Source organism: Scomber japonicus, chromosome 1, assembly GCF_027409825.1.
Source record: "Scomber japonicus isolate fScoJap1 chromosome 1, fScoJap1.pri, whole genome shotgun sequence".
Classification (NCBI taxonomy): Eukaryota; Metazoa; Chordata; class Actinopteri; order Scombriformes; family Scombridae; genus Scomber; species Scomber japonicus.
Genome location: NC_070578.1, coordinates 9,180,462 through 9,201,883, shown reverse-complemented (window position 1 = coordinate 9,201,883; position 21,422 = coordinate 9,180,462). Strand labels below are relative to the sequence as shown.

Below are 21,422 nucleotides of genomic sequence, written 5' to 3'. Positions count from 1 at the left end.
ATTTTAGGGTTGAGACCCAAACTGTTGATCCAGAATGTCAGTTTTCCCAGCAGCCAGAGGTTGTATGTTATCCTTGTGACTCTCCAAATACGAGAGGCAGCGCTGAGGATGTAATTATTCTAAGCAAACTCAGAAGCCAACGTATCAAATTTAAGGGCCAAGGCTTCATAACACAGCCGTCTCTCCTTAGCGCTGGAGGCATCACCCTGTGTGTGCCTGTGGCACTTAGAACCTGGAAGGAGACTGAATGCAGGCATTGCTGAAGGAGGTAAGCTATCTTCAGCAAAGCTTCTGTCAGACCTAGCCAACCTTCTGGTCTTCTGCTAACAGCATGCAGCAGAATTTTCCCTCAGTGCCTGCCCCAGGTGTTACCAAGACATGATGGACATTTGTCATCACCATACTCTGGGCTGAGAGGGACCAAGCAACAGTTACAAATGAGCATAATCACCATAAAGCTAGTGATGCAGTAGTTGTGCAAGAGACACTCAGCTACAAATCCAATTAAACCAGCACCTTTATCGCCGTAAGGCTAGTGATGTAGCAGTAGTGCGAGAAACACTCAGTTACAAATCCAATTAAACCAGCACCTTTATCGCCGTAAGGCTAGTGATGAAGCAGTACAGTGAGAAACACTCAGCTACAAAACTCCCGGAAGAGATGAGCAGAAGCTATACAGCCTCCAGAGGATGAAATCATAGCTCCAAACAACAGGTTATGAGGATGCTGGCATAGATGGTAAAGCACTGATGCTTGCTAATGCTAACAAAATACACAACCTGCGCGATTAGGCAAGAAGATGTAATGGAGAAAAGTACTCAGTGTCAGGTCCCTTTATCAGCTTGCATGTGTCACCCAGGTCCCACCATTGAGTTGGCTGGTATTACCTCTTAACCTCTTGCACGTGCACCTGATACATATCCAGGTATTTCATACTGTATCTGGCGGTCAGGAAGAATGAAACAGAACTGCTTATTCTGTCTTTCCCAACAGTCAAAAACCCTGAATATTTAATTTGTAATGTTATAAAATGGAGGAATGTAAGCAAATACTCACATTTGGAAAGCTGTAAGCACTTTATGTTTAGTACCTTATATATTATATATTATATAAGTGATTGTTTCGTACATTTTCATTGGCTGGTTATGGAGACTACTAGTCAGTCATGTAATGTCTGCTGTCGCTGTGGAGGAGCTTTGTAAGAATCTGAGAAATAACCCTCAGGACAATCTCGGCTTGGGCTTTAACAGAAAGCCTGTGGTACAAACCGGGATCTGGAGGTTGAAAGATGCTATCAAGTTGCATTATGGGAAGTGCAGGATCCAGAGGTTTTGGAGCTTGACCTGTGGTATGATTAAAGATCAGGACATCTTGGCTTTGGCTGCATGACGTTTGACTATTCTGTAATAATTTGCAGTTTTTATGAAGTAGTTAATCTTTCTAAATGATAAATGGTTGCAAATATCTACTCTAAAACATACTGTAATAGTTGGCATACAGTGACTTCTTTGAATAGTGCAATATGTTGTTATTGTGGCAATATTTAGAAGAAACCTTACTAAAATGATGCATCAAATGCACCATTTGAACATTTTTGTTGTGGAGATGAGAGACAGAGATGATGTGAGGAGAGAAACAAAGAAACAGGCAGAGACAGAGAGAGACAGAATGAGTGCTAATTCAGTCCTGCACAGGTTGTCACTCGCCATTCTGTCTCCAGTACTCAGTTCTGCCACACATACACACACACACACTCGAATGTTTCCTCCCTCTGTCCCACCTGTCCTTTCCTCCATGAATACCCTCTTTCATCTATCTTTTTATCTGTCTCTCTCTTATTCCCGTTATGCCCTCCTTCACCCATCTCCTCTCCACTCGCATTCTCTCTCCCCTTCTCGCTCACTTCTGTCTGTCAGTCATCCTCTTTCCCTCCTTTCTATTACTCCCTTCTCCGTCTTAACGCCACCCTTTCTCCGTCCGCCTTGCCTCCTCTTTATTCACCCTCATTCTCTCCCTCCCTCCCTCCTTCCCTCCCTCCCTCTCGCTTTTCATCTTTCCCTCCCGCTGACGATGCGTGGTGTGATGGAGATTGGCTGAGAGAGTCGCAGAGGGAGGAAACTGCAGGTAAAAGGGTTGAAACAGAGAACAGTGAGGAGAAAGGGAGGCCAGGGAAGGATAGGGCATAGGAAAGGAGGGAAAACATGGGAAAAAATAGGTAAGGACAACAACATGAGAGAGAGAGGGAGAGGCCGACTATGATTAAATACACAGAGACTAAGCCGATATGCATTGTGATACATTGGCATTCATGGAATACAACTGAGCACCGACAACAATGCAAATCACAATATGGACAAACGCACATGGTGGGCTGCCGCCAAAAGTCTGTCTAATTAAGAACCCTATGACATGTTGGAGCTACAGAGGGGAGCAGTAATAGAGGGGGAGGAATGTGACAAAGGTCTCGTCCTTGAGGAGGGGACAGAGAGTGGCTTGTTCTAAAACAAAATGGAAGTCATTGCTTCCCTCTCGCAAAAAACAGCACTTGGAACATGTGCAACACTCTAATATTTTAAAATGAATTTCAATATAAAGTATTAATTAGTGTGTAGATTGCTGTGGGTGGGCCGCATAATTGAGAGTACTACTTAAGCATAATTACTACGCAGCCAATACTGGAATAAGAAAGAGGAGATGCAGGTTTTACTTCAATGAAGGACACTTTTGTGTCAGATGTACTTTGCAATTTGCATGAAATTGCATATTAAAATGTGCAAATTAATATTTGAACTTGGGAAACTGTAAACCCGAGAGACTTGATCATTTGCATCTGGATTGGAATATTTCTTAAATGCAAAGAGGATATCACAAAATGTTGCTTGATTAGGAGATTTTAATTTTTTTCCCATTGCCACGATTTTACCTCATTAATATGGTCTGTGGGGAAGTCTTTAGTGATTACGTGATACAGCTTACACAACTCAGCTCTGATCTTAAGCAACCTAGAAGCACTCCAGTACCACAGTTGTTGCTTTTTTTTCACAAGTGCAGGTACAGTCGTTTCTGCGAGAGCCACTGAGTGAGAAAGAAAGTGATGGAGAATGTGAGACTGAAAAAGCAAAGCGAATGAGAAAGTGGAGTAGACTGGCTGAAAACATGACAAGACAGCCAGTAAAACAGAAGAAAACACAAAAGGAAATGAAGGTTAAAAAAACATAGCTAGAGAAGTATGCAGTGGTTGAGGAGAGAATGAGGGAGACAGAAATAAAAGAGGCAGAGCAGGAGAGGTTGGATGTAACACAAAAAAATAAGATGAGTGGAGAAGGAGCGCCTGAGGGGAGAGCAGAGAGAAATAGGCTTTCCTGTTAACATGCTGACTTACCTGAATGCGCACACACACACACACACACACACACACACACACACAAACACCAAAACACACGATGACAGCCTCTCAGATTTTAAATATCACTTCCAAACGCATTCTCTTCTTGTTGTCGGAAAAAATCGGCCCATCTGAGTGAGTTGCCGGTCACATAGCAGCCCCCCCCCCCCCCACACACACACACACACACCTTCCATCCTATCTGCAGTGACGCTAGCTGACACACTTGGTTGTGGGACTTCGTTGTGCTTTAGCTAATGATGAATTATGCATTGGCCGCTGTCACTTTGAAAAATGCAATTACCTCCGTGATAAGGCAGATGGGCCTGTTTTGTCTGGCATATGCTGTGCATCTATTAAGAGTCTACTGCTGGAAACGGAAATGCTAGCACACACACATGGGCGTGTGGACGGCTTCGCATACGCCTCTATGAACAAACATATACACACACATCCTCAGGTTCAGACCATGTTTGCTGCCTGTAGAAGACAGATTCTCAGCAAATCAGTTAAAATCATAACACTGGGATTGAAATTAATTGTTCCTGACGTTTAAAACATTGATCTTGTTGGACATGTGTGTTCTGTTGGGAAGGTCAGTCCTTAATCTGAGATGTTAGTGTCACAAAGAGAAACAGATACAAAGGTTTATTGACTCTGAATAAGCTGTTCTTCGTCTTAAAAAATATTTCAATTTCAAATAAAAAGGCACATGTACAGCTGGTGATATAGGGCAGCCAGGTTCAGCTTTAAGACATTCATTCATTCATTCATTCATTCATTTTCTACACTGCTTATCCTCTACAGGGTGGCTGGAGCCAAACCTAGCTGACATTGCAGGCAGGGTACATCCTGGACAGGTCGCCAGTCCATCACAGGGCTAACATATAAAGAGACAGGCAACCATTCACACTCACATTCACACCTACGGGCAATTTTAGAGTGACCAATTAACCTAAGCTGCATGTTTTTTGTTGTGTGGGAGGAAGCGGGAGTACATGAAGAGAACCCACACAGGCACGGGGAAAACATGCAAAGTCCAGACAGAAGCTATAACGCAATATATATAATAATATAAAATCAGTGTATTTATAAGAGTGACTTCTGGATAGATTTTTTTGTTGTCCGGTAAATAGTAGGAAGAAAGAGTACAGTCATGCTAGCAGCTTGGTGAGACTGTACTTGTAGCCACAGCTACAGTAAATGCTAACATCAGCATGCTAATATGTTCACAACGACAATGCTAGCATGTTGAACTTTATCAGGTAAAATGTTTTAGGCTCCCTATCTCTCAGATTTTAGCATGCTAACAGTTGTTCATTAGCACTAAACATAAAGTACAGCTAAGTCTGATGGGAATGTCATTAGTTGTGTCAGCATTTGCTCATAAAACCACCAAAGTATGAAACAAATAGAAGATAGGACCTGATGATGGTTAAATTTTTAATGCTTTTTGTTACTTGCTCAGTCAGGAGCTAGGTGTTTCAACTGTGTTTAACTAGAAATGGTAATGCTATCTTACTAGCCGAGCTTCATCTGAACAAGAAAGTATGCCATGTGATGATGTTCTTGAGTGTTGAAATGCGATGCTGTGAAATGCTGTGATGTTTTTACTTATGCAGGGACAGTCTTGCCTCTGCCGACGGGGACTCTAGTGAGTTACAGGTTAAATGAAGGGTCAGGGGAAGTTATTCAAGGTTTAACAATCCATCCTCTGGGAACCATGATAGACAGTAAAGATTTTCTTGGCAAGTTGTTGCGATCTGCTGCTGGTGTTACAGGAAACGTTATAGCATCACCAACTCATTAGGAAGATACCTCCAGGGTTCTTAAATATATGTATCAAGGTGTATATCAAATTTTATGACAAGATTCGTGACTGGTGTGTTAGGAATCTAAAAGATTTTCCTAAATATGTGTGAAAACTATGTAGATAGAGATGATTTAACAAGGTGAGGCTGCTGCAGCTTACCAAATGAGCTTTTCCAGATGAGCTTGCAGATAAAAACACCCAACTCTACATTTTACTGGGAGAAAGCAGGGAAGCTGCAGGCTGGCAGCACCGACTGTGACAGCATGCAAAAAATATGAGATGCAATAGGTGACTTTTAGTGCTTACACTCAGCAGTCAATGTCTGTCAATTCGTGTCAATTCTATTTTTTATGCTGTGTTTTAGAATTATGGTCATATATCATTATACATTTCTGACAAAGAAAGACAGAAGGATAAAAAAGAGGTGGACACAGGCTGTAGAGAAAAATGCAGAGGCAGACTGAGGCAGAAAGAGTGAGAATTGACAGTGTGATGGAAATAATTCCCACTCCAGATCACACAGGGATGCAGTGCTACTCTCTACTCTATCTCATCCCCTCCTCTCCGCCTCTCTCCCTTCATTGCTTCATTATCCCCTCCCTGCCACCTTCTCCTCGTCTTCCTTCTCTCGACCGTTCACCTCGGTAGATCTTCATATTTTTTCATCCTCTTTTTCCATCTCACTTCATGTCATCTTTGAAATGTGCCCCGCCTCCATCCTTTCACTCAATCATATGCTTCTCTTTCTCATCTCTTTCAATCGCCTCCCTGTGGTCACACATGCAAGGCTTTTTGCAGTGAAGCCGAGACGTGCTGTTTAATTAGCCTGGAGAGAAGTTGGTCAGATCGGCTTGTAAGATGGCCACACGCAGAGAGACAAACACTAACTGATAACAATATTGACAGTGTTTAAGACAGTGGAAGACAAATTAAGTTGATAATTAAAGAATAAGCTCACAAAAAGCAAAAGCTGTACAATTTATGCCACCTAATAAACAGTAATAAGCTCATAATCATCCATTTTAAGACTGTGTCAGAGAGGCTTGAGTCACTGCTACATTTTAAGGCAGTATTTTGTGGTATATGGTGAGGTATTCTTGTTATTCTGTGCACTCTCTGTACATACTGCATTTGAGGTGTACAGCAGCCACAACTTACACTTAAATATTTGAAACTAAGTCATGAACTAAGGCCTTCAACTTATGACTCAGACACGTCAGACACCGGCTGTCTTTTCAGTGTTACGTCTAAATATGTATGTGATTGGTTCACTATGTAGTTGACCCAGAGAGAATATAAAACATTTATAAGCAGCTCATGAGTGGTGCTGCATTGTGTAACTATAATATACTGAGTTTTAGTCGTCAAGTGTTTTAAAAAGAAGAGAAAATGCAACGCAGATCCTTTGATGAAAGTTACCTTTACTTTTTTTTTTTTTTTTTACACTTAAGCTTTTCTGATCTACTTTGAAACATAAATCCACTTCAGAAGCCCTTAAATGTAAGAATGTTATTTGAATAAAATGACAGGTCATTAGAAGGCAGAAAGTAGCTTTTAATGTGCACCCTGACTTAATGTATGCCCTTTTAAATGTCTTCTCGCATAGATTCCTTGAACATATAGACTCGAGCGCTGAATACTTGACTCGTACATGACCTCCTTGGCAGCTTTATCCATAAAGGGAGCGCTGAGTGGAAGGGACTGCTGTATCGCATCTGTATTCACCTGTGCACGACGAGTGTGAACGACGGCAGAATTGAAAACAAGAACAGTGCTGGCTCTGGGCTGAAATGCATCCAGTTTGGACAGGTAGCATTGAAATATTTAAAGTGTTTTTTTTTACCTAAGAGTGCAGGTTTTGTGTATATATATATATCTTTTCAGAGCCAATCTCTTCTTACTCATACAGGCTCCCATTCAGCCTCATTGATTTTATAACAAATCCTGAATGTGCTCTCACTGGCACAGAGGATCTCTTTAAAAAAAAACAACAGAGTTTGCAGATACAAAAAAAGACTGAACAAGACTAGCAATCATTGAGTGACACGTGTGTTTAAAATCAAAGTCTAATATCATTTGAATCAGTGTATTGATGAAATCAAACACCAACTGTAATTACCTATTCAACTATTGCTTTTTATACCATATAATCATTGATTTTTTCCAGTGTTTGTGGAATACCAACCATGACAAATAAGTATCTTTTCAGGACAAGTAAATAATGACTAGGAGGCCTTATATATAATTAATACTCAACATCCTGGAAGAAGAAAAATAAGAGTGGGTCATTATACGGTCTTCCTCCTGCAGTGGAATTAAGAAGCAGTGACACCTGCCGCAAAGCTGTTTACATGAAGAATAGAGGGAGGGGAAGGAAAAACGAGTGTGGAAAGCAAGTGACGAGCAGCAGATAGGAGATATACGCTAGATCAAGAGGAGAGAAGATAGACAGCGACAGCCGAGGAGGGGCTGACTGAAGCAGACAAAACGGGACAAAAAAAAGAAAAAAAAAGAAGAGATGTTACATCCTGCGAGGCATCTCTCTCCCTGAATTTGGCAGATTATTAGAAGCGTGACCCTCAAAGGCTTCAATCCCCTGCTAACGAGGGCAACATCTTGAAGTGACATTGCCGAGCTAAAGGAGGAAGAGAGTGGGGATGAAAAAAAATAGATAGAAAAAAAAGATTAAAGAAATGAAAAAAAGTTTTTGGTCGAGATAAGCTTGAGATTTGGAAAAAAAAAAAAAAGGTCGCCGCCCCCCAGAGATGATGAATTAAATACAGGCGAGCAACTCTCAGTGACAAATTACACAAACACACGCTGTCACACAAACTCCCTTGAGTACACACACACCCAAAGCATATAGGTCATTTCCCCTCTGGCTCATAAATTATTGCCAATTTGGGGAAGGGGAAGTTTGTTCGCTAAATATTTGATGGACACCCCTAGCTGCAATGAGATTAACAGATTAATCTTGCCAATAAGGATGTGTTTATCAGTGTGAAGCTCTACTCTCAAGCTTGTGAGTGTGTGTGTGTGTGTGTGTGTGTGTGTGTGTGTCAGTGTGTGTTCTTATGCCACACACGAGCCCAAATGTTAATTAAAAATGCATCGAACATTACGCAGCTAATGACAGTGTATAGCTCAAAGTGAGTGATAAGGTCACACAGACGAAAAATGATAAAATATAAAGAGGTCTGAAATTTTCATGATCACTTTGCTTTCAACATTCTGCGGTGAGAAGTCCTATTTCACATCAAATAATGAAAAGTTATACCATTTTCACACAGATAAAAAGTCTATAGCTCTGTATTGTGGATTAATATTAATAATCATTATCTGGCCTTCCCTGAGAGGATGTGATGCATTTGGGTTCAGACCTGATATAGAATAAAACATGTGTACTCCGCATGAAGAAGCAGACAGAAAATTAGGAGAAAAAAGACGCCACATGGGTAGAAACACTGCAGCATTTCCCCTCCAGACATTAAGCTGCCCCATGTTGCTGCTTCTGAATTACTGGTAGCACTGAAAATGATTGCGAACCATCTCTCAGGGGCCGCTGCTGCAAGTAATATATGATGGTGGATGTGGAAGTGGTCTCTGAGAAGTGCTATGAATAAAACAATTTAAAAAAAAACACCCCAGTGCAGAGATTAGAGCTGAGCATCAAAAATGGACACAGAGTAAAAACCAATAAAAATCTTAGAGATTAACACGTTAACGCTAAGAATAGCTTACATCTGGCTTCAGGCTCTGGAGAACTGTTTATTTATGTAGAGACAGCACAACTGGAGAGAATGCACTCTGAGAAGTTGTTCACAGTCACACTGGGAGGTTGCTCATGACAGTCAGTTTTCCATTTTTGGGCACCTGACCAGCTACATTATAACAGCTGGAGGTACGGTGCATTTTTCAGCACTGCTTATCACTTTTCATTTCGGTTTTCCCTTCCATATATTTATAATTTCACTAAACTGTTTCATAGCATCGGACTGATAATCTAAGAAGCATTTACCTTCAAAAGCAAGTTTATATATACTGGCTGAGGAGGGCTGCTTGGACGAGAGCGACCAGGGGCCACTTTGTGGTGGGCAGGCTGCTGCAGCCTGGAGATTAGAGAGCCAGCGGAGATTTGCTGAGGATAAATGTAGAAAAGCTGAGCTGAACAATGAATACTGCTGGCCAAGATTGTTTAAGGGGATAAGATGCTCACAAAAAAAAAACTGGCTATGTGTGGTAGTGTATGAGTCTGTGTGTGTGTGTGTGTGTGTGTGTGTGTGTGTGTGTGTCAGAGTGTGTTGTGAGGGAGTGTGTGTCTGCAAGCGCTTATGCACGCATGAGATTAGCCTGTCTTGTAAGGGGTGAGCGTTTGTGGCGTTCGTGGTGTGTGTGTGTGTGTGTGTGTGTGTGTGTAGGAAAGAAAGTTATGTGATGAGAGTGCTGTAGTGAAAATGCCAAAGCCAAAAAGACTAGACAGTCCTTCTTGGGAGCCTTTGAAGCTATACAGCTTCAAATGCAGAGGGAGCTTAAAGGACTTAGAAAGGAATGGATCTACCATAAACACACACTAACACACACACACACACACACACTCGGGACAGGACACTTACACATTTGAGTACAATCTGGTCCGGTAGAGGTTAGACCACTTTCAGAGGTTTCTAAGCATCTTTAGTTATTTAGTATACATAAGTATATTTTCACCGTCCAATTACAACCCAGATTCCCGTCGTATATGGCTGGTATAAACACACACACACACACACACACACACACACACACACACACACACACACACACACACACACACACACACACACACACACACACACACACACACACACACACACACACACACACACACACACACACACACACACACACACACACACACACACACACACACTTCAGATACATCAAAAATGACAGCACATGACAAATCTGAGTCATTCTCACCAAAATCTACAAAGGAGGACTGTCCGATGTTCTTGACTGGCGGCTCTGCATTAAAGATGTCCGATTTGGTGAAGTTCCCATCCTGAGAGAATGACCATTAGGTAGCCAGAGAGACAGAGAGAGAGAGAGAGAAAAGAAGGGTGAGAGATGCATTATGCAGCTTTACAAATGCTCATTAAGAGTCACCTATTCAGTAAATGCAGTGTATACTGTCACAGCTCCAGTACACCTAGGCGAAACATAAAGACCGAGAACAGGGGTGTAACCGTGGCAACATGCTAGCAACACGCTGCCTCCGTTTCTTTACGGGGAAAAGGTTCATGGGGCATTCAATGGACCCTTGGGAAGTGGTCATAAAGAATGGCTTTTATGTATAACCGTATACATAAACATGAGGAGTACACACTAGCGAGCACTTTACTGTCACAAGCTGCATATATGCATAAACTACAGCTACCAGGTTATAAATAGCCACTACATTCACAGTACAAGTCTGTATGGGCAGCTTGATCATTTTAATGAGAACATTTAGTGATCACATTTGTCATGCAGCTTAAATATCTGTAAAAAGGGCTAATTTTGATGATAAAACAATGATTATTTTATTTTTCACGACATTAGAGAACATTTTGCTTGTGTAACCAAAGGGAGCAAAGTATGTGTGTGTTCAAAACTAGCTCATCTGGTGTTTTTTACCTGCCGGATTTGTTTCTATTACTTACTTTTTGACTCTTTAAACTGCACTAAAAACATACACATTACAAGTTCCCAAAGCTCCAGGGGACATCTTCAAAATGTCTAACCTACAGTTAAGCAGCCATTCACATTTAAGAAGTTGAAACCAGCAAATGCTTTGCTTCTTGCTTCAAAATTCACAATTTAAACAATTTATTGATTGTTACAATGACCAAATACTTTTAGTTATCGACTAATTTTAAGAATTTTACACTAAGGATATGAGTACAAACTGTTTCGTTAATGTGAGTAACAAACCTAAATATATGTTTTATATATCATAATGTGTTAGAAAAGCAATAAATCCTCACATTTACTATAAAAAAGTATTTATTTATCAATTACCAATGTTGATGCAAATGTATCGGTACATTTGCATTAACTTTGGTAATTGATAAATCAACTAATCATTTCAATCCTAACTGATTTAGATATCTGGTACACACACTGCTGCTTTTGGGAAATAGTTGTGCAGCAAATCCTGACATCTTGACATGAGGAGTCCTGGCGGGCTTGCGTGCGCCTTGGTGCTGCCTGTATGTGGGCATGCATTACACAATAGGTGCAGGTGGTTTTTAAGCACATCCAATGCCACCGGTGTTTGGTGCCCTTTTACAGAGGGCAAGTAAGAACGAAGAGGCGATAAGCACATTAGGGGGAAGGAGGTAGGTGTGTGTGTGTGTGTGTGTGTGTCTGTGTGCGTGTGTGCGTGTTTGCGTGTGTGTGTGTGTGTGTGTGGGTGCAGATGTGATTGTGTGCAGTGGGAAACTGTTGCCTGCTGATACCAGCATTCGTGATTTATGAGAAAGAGAGAGAGAGGGCGAGACAGATACAATGACTGAGTCACAGAGAGCCACATATACATTATAATAACTTTGTGTGTGTGTGTGTTTGTGTGTGTGTGTGTGTGTTAAATACTGTAGCTGCTATTGTGTTTACACCAGATATCTCTTTAATAAACTGTTTATGTTCATACAGTGAATTGTATTATGTTAATATTTCTGAACAATAGAAAAAGGCCATTAGACCCTTGTCTAACACTATTATATTCATACAAGTTAATCAAAATGAACCGACAGTGAAAGAGAGACATATAAATTAAGATGAGTATAAAAAAAAACACCAAGCCAAAAATGTTTACCACATATTAGCAACTACACTGTGTGATGCTCAGTCATCACAGATTCATTAGAATAAATCCACAACACCAGTTAATGTCTTTTGAATGAAGTGTAACAAAGAGTCACGGTATATCAGAAGGAAAATTAAATTAGAATATAAAAGCTTTAATTCCAATACTTTTTTCCCCCTTTAAATGCCACACATCATTTACAGGAATAATCTTTAACATTTTCATATCAGTAAATGTCAGTTGCTGCTCACCATTACAGACAGATACACCAGTACTGCACAGATTCCTGAGGCACTGACATTGTAATGCAGCACACGCTCTGTAATATTGATTTTCTGTGTAAAGGGAAATTCCACCACAAAATAATAATGCAATGTTGCCAACATGCTCTACTATTGATGGCAGAGGGAAATACGTGCTTAGTTTCCCGGGTGAATGTGAAATCTGACTCAAAGCTTAGTGTATTCTGCTGGTCAGTAAGTTGATGTACATATTAAAAAACACATCTTGCTGTCATATTTTCTATCACTTTAACTATTTGTCAAAATTAGCTGATTTTGGATAATGGCAGTGTGTGATATTGACTGTAGTTGTAGTTAAATGACGCTAATTAAGTAGAAAGGTTGAAAAAACAGGTCTTTTTTGCACAGCAGACAGCAGGTGACAATATCAGTCAGGAAGCACATTACCTGGGGAGTTCTGAAATGTCACAAATGGTTATTTAGCCTCCTACAGGTGTTGTACGCCTAATTCTTTCAGACATCTGTTACAGAGAGTGTCCATTTGATCATCCTAATGGCAGCCTCATACTCATAGTCTCACATTCAACCTCCGGGACATTTAGATTAAGGGACTAATGAATGGTGCTGCCAGTCTGATGGGCCTGTAGATGTATGACAGCATAGCCTCAAGTTCTCTTTAGGTCAGTTAGTACATCAATGTTGTGACATCTGAATGGGGCTTCATGGGGCTTCTGTAAAACTAACCATCCAAGAACATGGCAGATGATTGTAGCCTCACATCTTGAATATTACGGGGGGGGGGGGGGGGTTTAGAATCAGGAGTCATGTTTCCATGCGAGGAAAAGAATCTCAGTGTTTTATATTTCTAGAAGAGGCAAGGACACGTTATTGGGAATAAATAGTGTGTGGGAAGTTAGTTTGAGTATCAGCAGCAGCAACCCTGACTGACTAAGGAATGAAAAGATATCACCCACTATATGGTAGTATATGATTTGTAGACATGTGGTGTCAAAGATTACACACACACACACACACACACACACACACACACACACACACACACAACCACACAACCACACGACCACACACAAAAGGAAAATAAATTTGACTAAAGAACTTATAACATGAACTGAAGGATTATTACTTTAAGGCTTCCAACAGCTATTGTGATATTTACAACAGCTGCAATGACTAAGGTAAATGAATATTTACAAATGCCATAATAATTCCTTTGTTTTATTTTCAGCCTCTAATAATCTTGTAGTTCCTAATCAACGCTGATGGAAACCTTAAAAAAAAAAAAAACCTATATAAGTGAATTATTTGCAGTAGAATGGTGCCAGGAAAATGATTACCCAGAAGATATGCTGACCAAATCATAAACACGGTGTTAAATATCTAATTATTTATTTTGGAAAGTGCGACACAAAACTGCAGTAAAAGCATGAGGCTGCAAAGCTTTCCGAGCATAGAGCTTCATCATATGATGTCTCCTGAAAAGCTTCAGTGGAGAGCTGCAGGTGAGATGCTTTATGCTGTGTGGGGCTTTGCTTTGAAGGCATGAATAGTAGTAGAGGCATTCATGTTGGTGTTTTAAATGAGCCAAATCCATCAGCTCAAGCTAACACTGATAATAAATGCATTATTTTGCCCAAACCTAGTAGTTATATTGCTTTAGATGCTTTGCAGGGTCTTCTCATATAATTAATGAATAATTTGTGCTGAATCGAACAGACAGAAATAGATGTGATACCTCTCTGCTTCATAAAATGCATGCATGTATGTTCAACTGACCAATGCAAAAAGAAAATCAAACACTTTGAAGCTGATCTCTTCAAAAGCCGAGATTGAGCTCATGTCAATTAGATCAAAAGCTCCCAGTCACACACACACACACACACACACACACACACACACACACACACACACACACACACACACACACACACACACACACACACACACACACACACACACACACACACACACACACACACACACACACACACGGCATCATCCGCAGATGTGGCAACAGGGTGTTAACTCGGTGTGTGTTGAGGATGAGATCTTAGTCAGTGTGATTGACTGGTGCCGCTTGCCTGATTGCAAGATGTCATGATTAAAACTCTCTCTGTGTGTGTGTGTGTGTGTGTGTGTGTGTGTGTGTGTGTGTGTGTGTGTGTGTGTGTCAGTTTGAGAACAGCTGATTGATGTGTGAAGATGAAAGGATTACAGGTCTTGTTATTATTCTTCCCTTCTGTTCACATCACTCCCGCACACATGCATCACACACACACATAGACACACACACACACACACACACACACCCCTCACCGAAGAGTGTATTGGAATGACATATGCAAAGTTGTAGCAGTAAACACATTTTACTACACCAAAATTTGCACTGCAGGCTAATGTGAATGGTATGTGAGAGTTAATGTTTTGTTCACTGGGAACACTGGGATTAAAAACTGGGTCTACTCAAATTGTGTGTGTGTGTGTGTGTGTGTGTGTGTGTGTGACACTGCAGACATACAGTGCATTAATATTTAATATACGGTTATACTAGCTAGGATAAACTTATATTTCCTCTTCTCTGACTTTAAAACAAAATGCATGAGAGAGACACTAAAAATGCATTCAAACACTGTGATTACAGAATAACACACTGTAGCATTTAAAAGCATCATTTCCATTGTTGGCTTCAGCATTTTTTGCAGTGAATACTAAACCGCCGTGGTGTGTTACAGCTCATACACAGATACATTCTGCGCGACGGGTGAATCTCAATCAGCTGATCCTGATGATATCAGTAAAGAGATAGAAACCTTACAGTCGTAATCACCGAACAACTAGAATAAATCATCAAGGAAAAAAATCAAGCAAAATCATGATGTATTGTCTCCTCTATAAAAAGGTAAGGGCTACAATATATATACGCTTAGTGTGACAGATCTATTATGTGCATATTATGTGTTTAAGGCTGGAAGAAACTTTGTAATTGTTATGAGAAATAAGCATGAAATGAGCTATTTTGCAGGTGGCCATTTCAGAGTTTTGCTGGATAAAAACTGCAAAAAAATAAAAACTGCAATGAAACAGCTTAGCTTAAATGTTCACTTCAACGTTTGTTATGATCTTCCATGTAAACTGATATCTTGGTGCTTATAAGCCACTGATGTATAGTCTCTTCTTTGCAGAATTTGCAGGATGTTATAGATGATAGGGTGATGGGTATTGGGGAATCCAAATGCAATTGTGTTTTTATAGTTGAATCCTGTATGTTGATATGTATGTGTGTGTGTGTATGTGTGTGTGATCAGAGGTGTGTGTGTGTGTGTGTAGAGCAGAAAATCTGAATTTCCCCTCACCGACAAACTAAATTAATATATCACCCGTTACAGAATTGACCTTTAAAACCCCTTGGCTCCACTTGCTGGCCAATGAAAACACCTCTCTTCACTCATCTCTGCAGCTTGTTGCTCCCCACCCCCACCACCAACCCCACCAACACCACCATCACCATCACCACCACCACCACCATCACCCCCACCATCACCACCACCACCACCCCACTCCTCCTCTGTGACTGCTTCCTCTCGTGTAATCGCAGGGAAACAGAGGAATGATAGAAGGATGGAAGGGGACTTAGGGTAGGGCGGTAGGGGGGTAGGAGGGTGGGGGGGGGGAGGGGGGGAGGAAAACAGAGAAAAGTAATTAAAACACAGTGGTGGAAAAAGAAGAGTGTGCTGGCCTGTGACCGATAGATGCGGCTACACTGAACCGAGAACCGCGTTGGGATTAACGGGGGTCGGGTGTTTGTGTGTGTGTGTGTGTGTGTGTGTGTGTGTGTGTGTGTGTGTGTATATGCATCCATGGCAATATGTCATGTGTCTTTAGATGGACAGTATTTAACAATGTATTTTTAAGTGTGAATGTGGATGTGAGAGCTTGTTTGTGTGTCTAAGATAGAGAGGAACAGAAAAACTAGAGGAAGTGTGGCGAGATGAAAAGGTAGAACTCTGCTTTTTCTTGAACTGAGGCAGCAGAATGAAATGTAGTGACACGAGTCGACTGCAGAGGACCTTTACTGACAAGGCTCAAACTCATTGTCCGTCACCCTGTTTTTCTATGTGTGTGTGTGTGTGTGTTCACTTCGCTTTGCTCCGCACCCTTTTTTCCAAACAGGATTTCAAAGATCCACCATAAAGCCACCATTGTTTCACCAAACAATGATGCTTTATCAATCCATTGGAACTTGGCACAGTGTGACGAAACGACGCAGGCTGAGATACTGATCCTTCCCCACAAAGAAACGGGACGATAAAAAGCACGATGAATTAATTACGATGAATAGATGACACAAAGCAAAACAAGAGGATGCCTCGCACAAAGTAGGGGGATACAGATGTCCAGATCCGCTATCGAAGTGACATTTCCTAGTAGGATTGTTGTGAGCTTTAGAAGATAACCTGCATTTCCATACACAAAAAAAACAAACCTTTGATGCTAAATGACTTCCTGTTTTTACTGAGGTGAAGCAACTATCCAATTTCCATCTATAGGCAAAGTATACCGCTTTTTCCCCCATATACTTTATAGCAGATAAACAAAGGTTCATTTACTAAGGGAGACTGAGAGTACAGACCCCAACCAAGGCAGCATAATCCTCAAAATGTATTACTTGAAAGATTATGTTTACTTTTTATGTGTACTTTTTATTTTGTAGATTGATTATTAATTATTCATAAACATATTTGGCTAAAAAGTTTGGAATTTATTTGAAAATTTAAAATGATAATGTTTTGTGTCCCCTGTCACCCATCATACTACCTTTGGATGAGACACTAAATTTCCTCTGTTTTGCTCCTGCTTTGTCTCCCTCGTCCACACACACACACACACACACACACACACACACACACACACACACACACACACACACACACACACACACACACACACACACACACACACACACACACACACACACACACACACACACACACACACACACACACACACACACACACACACACACACTCTGTCTCGGCCAAATCCTTCAATATATCTCTCTGTTTCTCACTTCTACCTCTCTCACTCACTCTCCCTCTCTCTCTCTCCCTCTCTCACTCTCTCACTCACTCACTCACTCACTCACTCACTCACTCACTCACTCACTCACTCACTCACTCACTCACTCACTCACTCACTCACTCACTCTCTCCTACCCCCCCCCCCCTCACTGTGATAAGATAGACTACTGTTCGGCTAGTGCTTCGACCTGCTGAATTTCAAATAGGCCCCTTCGACAAAAACCCAGAGCCACAGTTTCTCTCTCCCTCTCTCTCTGCTCTACCAGAATATTAACTAGTCCTGCAGCAGTGCCGAAAATCCTGCAGACCCACGAGCCCACCAAAGCTTTGCACATGTGTTTGTTGCATGGAGGAGGTGAAAAGAGGGGTGGGTGGCTGGGTCATCACAAATCTTCTTCTGACCATACTGAAGGCGTTTAGTTCATGCATATTAGGGAGCTAGGGATGCTCATTAGACCAGGTACATACACTTGAATAGTAGAGAGATTGTGTATTATTTATAGCTGGAAACTGATTATTATTATTGTTTTATGACTTGTCCATCATATAAAGTGTGTTAACTATGATAATCACATGATAGCACAGCAAATATTTGTTCTCCTGCTGCAAACATGATCAATTGCCTTCATCTGCTTCAAAGAGCATTAAGAAACATTTAAAACATATATTTCATACCCCTCACTATACTGATCAGTCGACATGTCAAGTTTAAGTAGTTCATTGATGGAACATGAAGCAATTATTGATAATCAATTAACTGTAATTAGAATATTTGCTGGTTTCAGCCTCTTAAAATCTGAAAAAAAGAAGGTTTTGCTGCTCACATTTTCTTTTATATTAATAACTTGACCATTTTAAATGTCACTGGGCTGAGCATTTGTAAAAAGTCAAGTTATATGTTGTATTTGTTAAAGTGGAAATGTCAATGCAGCAATGTGATATGCTGGTTCAACACAATGCAGTATGTGAGGACCCCAAAAAAAAAAAAGCTAGGAGCTGATTTGTACAACGTAACGCTTGGTGATCGTGTTTCCTGTTGCAGAAGGCAGAGAGGAGTGAAGTGACTCGGGAAGGAAAGCTGGTTTCCAAAAAGAAGCTCATTACCTTGCTGATCCACGTCTCAAACTTGGACCCTTCGGTTGTCAGGAATAAATCTGCGGGGAGGACAGAGAGACAGACAGAGTGCAGGCTGGTTAAGTCAGGCAATCATAATCAAGCTCAGAGCGGTGACTATTGATCTCCAGTGCTGAGAATACTGCAGATTAGAGGGGATGACAGCAATACAAATGTAAAGTGAACTGTAGCTGTGAGCCTTTGCACCTATATGGATTTAACAAATTAATCATGAAAAAAATGGTCAATAAAGCAACTGCTTGGACAACTGACTGCCTTATTTATACATCTGCTCGTCAATGAGTTAAAAAAGAAGTTGCTCATTCTGTGACACTGCTGCTGAGGATTTGTATTTGAACAGTCTGTGCTGTAAAATGATGAACGATGTACAGAGATGTGGCAAAGTATACATTTATATATAACATTTCAACTCTTGGCTAGTGGTTACTTCAATATATTCTGACCATTCCTTTTAACTGTGGCACTGACAGGCGGTGAAAGTTCAACACACGCAGTAGGTGGGATTTCTAAAGCGAAATAGATAAATGCGGCTTGTTTAAACAGTGGGGGGAAAAAAAAAAAAAACTGTCGAGAAGGGGAAAAAAAGATTGCGGGGAGGAATCTCTCACTGAAAGGATTTCACCACGCTCACTTTCTAGAGGCTTCACCCTCTGGTAATGCCTGTAGCTCGCTGTATTGGAATCCTATAACCTGCGCTTGTACTCATATTCCTCTGCTCTTGAAGCTGGGGGCTGCACACTTCTAATGCGGTTTTTTCTGCCGTGGCTCTGTGGGAGAGGACATTTAACTTTCATCACAGCATTGCCTGGACTGCAGTCTTGCTCCTGTAATAGGACATGAAATAAATATTGGCATTGATCTGCCTGAGGGGGCCCCCGCTGTACTGCATGCATCTCCGTGCTCTGCATAGGAAAATATAGATGATAATGGAAGCGGGGGTATGAATGAAGGGAATAAAGGGTGGAGCAATAATGACAGGGAGAATGGAGGTTGTGCGTAATAATAGAAGCTATTGTAGTAATCCTGTATGTAACCAGTGTGGGAATTGAGGAAATCCAAGTCAAGTTTAAAATGCCTCAGCATAGTTCTTTACTTAAGTGAGCACAATTATATATAATACATTAAAAAAACCCACATCAATGAATTTGTATCACCCTGAATGACTGTATGGATCTTTGCAAACCAATCCGATTCAGTCCTGTACTCTCTCAGATGTGCTCTGAAATGTTATCCCAGGATTCAACTGCAGTCAGCCCCCCAAAAAGGTAGAGGAGGTAAAACTCAGCTGAGGAGAAGAGGTTTCTTTCTGGGAGAGCTGTACTCTCCAGGAACATTTTGCTGGCTCATGTAAGGGAGTCTGACGTAGGTATTATTTTTTTACAGCTTTAAAAAAAAAAAACCCTGCTTTTCATGCTTCCCACTCAGTCGGCAACATCTCATGCATTTGTATTTACCCGCTACAGAATGTCCTCCTTGACAAACAGAATTTTATGGATCCCCCCCCCCCCCCCTTTCTTTCCCCAAAGGCTTTCCCATCAATGTATTTCATGTTAAAACTTCCAGTTAATAATATAGAGTTTCTATGCTACAGATTATTATCAGATACTTATTATAACACATATATGTTCTTGATTTCATTGCCACATACTAAAAAAATTAAAGAATTACATGTAAATCAATATACTTCCAAGCTCTGTGCATTTGTGTTTACTCACTGGAGAAGCTGCTAGTTATTTATGTAAACCCCAACTACTGCACAGCTGTTGGGCAATTTATGTAAAACTAATTATAAAAAGTTATTTTCTACCTCACTACCACCTCACAACCCCCACCACTGCACACATATCCAACTGAAATAATATTTAAGACTTAAAAACAAACTTTAACCACTAAAAAATGGTAAAACTTCAACTTTTATTCATATATGGTTCCCACACACATTTAAAGTCTCTCACAAATGCAAAGAAGATAACAAGTGCATACATAGATTATGCATATGCACACACACACACACACACACACTCTACAGGGCACACTTAGTCATTTGCACAATGTGTGTATAGTCTTGCTCGTGTTACCCAGTGCATTTCAGTCGCAGCGGGTGTTGTGTTGATGAGCTTCCTTAATCATCCAATCAGGCCTCTTAGACAGAATCCAGCCGTGATTGGCTGATTAGGTGAGATGGCGGTGTGTCAGCGAGAGGGACACGGGTTAGTCAGGGGAGCAGAGAGATCCTCATCTTGTAAACACTTAACATTCTCGCTGTGGGGGCACTTCCTCTCTCTTTTGCTGCTTATCTCTTCTTTCTTTACCTCTGCCAAACTCTTCTCTACACTCATTCCTCTTGTCACAGAGTGCCACAGCAGTAAATGCCAGTCCAATTTGAAACTTCCCTGCAGTTTCCCCTTTCCTGCTTTGATTCTCAACCCTTTAAGGGAGCGTATCGAGGACAACTGAGCTTTAACTTGATTTCTTCTTTGACATCACACCACGGGTGACCCTGTTCTCTGATGTGTCCTGTGAGGGAACGCATTTCAATGTGTGAGTGAACTGAGCAATAAACTAATCTTAAGTGATCCTCCTGAAGTTTTCTTCTTTGGTGCGTTGTCCTTCCCCAATCTCCTCTCCCCTATTCACAGTCACGGCCCGGAAATGTTCCACACAGAGCTGCTAGCTAGACACATAGACCTAACTTCTACCACCATCACTAACTTCAACATAGTTTTACTGTTGCATAGGCTTTTCACTGAGCCACCAAGGGCCATTATAGGGGCCTGATCAAGTTCAACATATATTATAAAGAGGAGCAGTACAAAACAGAGCAGAGAGAATTCAAACAGAATAGACCCTAAGTGAAAAGCCAGTGTGTAATCAAGATACCCAACTTTGTATTTGGGGTGCTTGCTGCTTGCATACTAATACACTT

The 21,422-nt window shown here is 40.9% G+C and overlaps 1 protein-coding gene across 1 annotated transcript in view; it reads right to left on the bottom strand.

Annotated features, from left to right (window-relative positions):
• itfg1 (integrin alpha FG-GAP repeat containing 1) overlaps positions 1 to 21,422 on the bottom strand; it is a 143,592-nt gene that overhangs the window by 99,937 nt on the left and 22,233 nt on the right. The window contains exons 7-8 of the mRNA XM_053320941.1: positions 18,467 to 18,516; positions 10,158 to 10,239 (exon numbers count right to left, since the gene is read on the bottom strand). Of these exons, the coding sequence (XP_053176916.1) occupies positions 10,158 to 10,239; positions 18,467 to 18,516 (132 nt within the window). The remainder of the gene's footprint in view (positions 1 to 10,157; positions 10,240 to 18,466; positions 18,517 to 21,422) is intronic.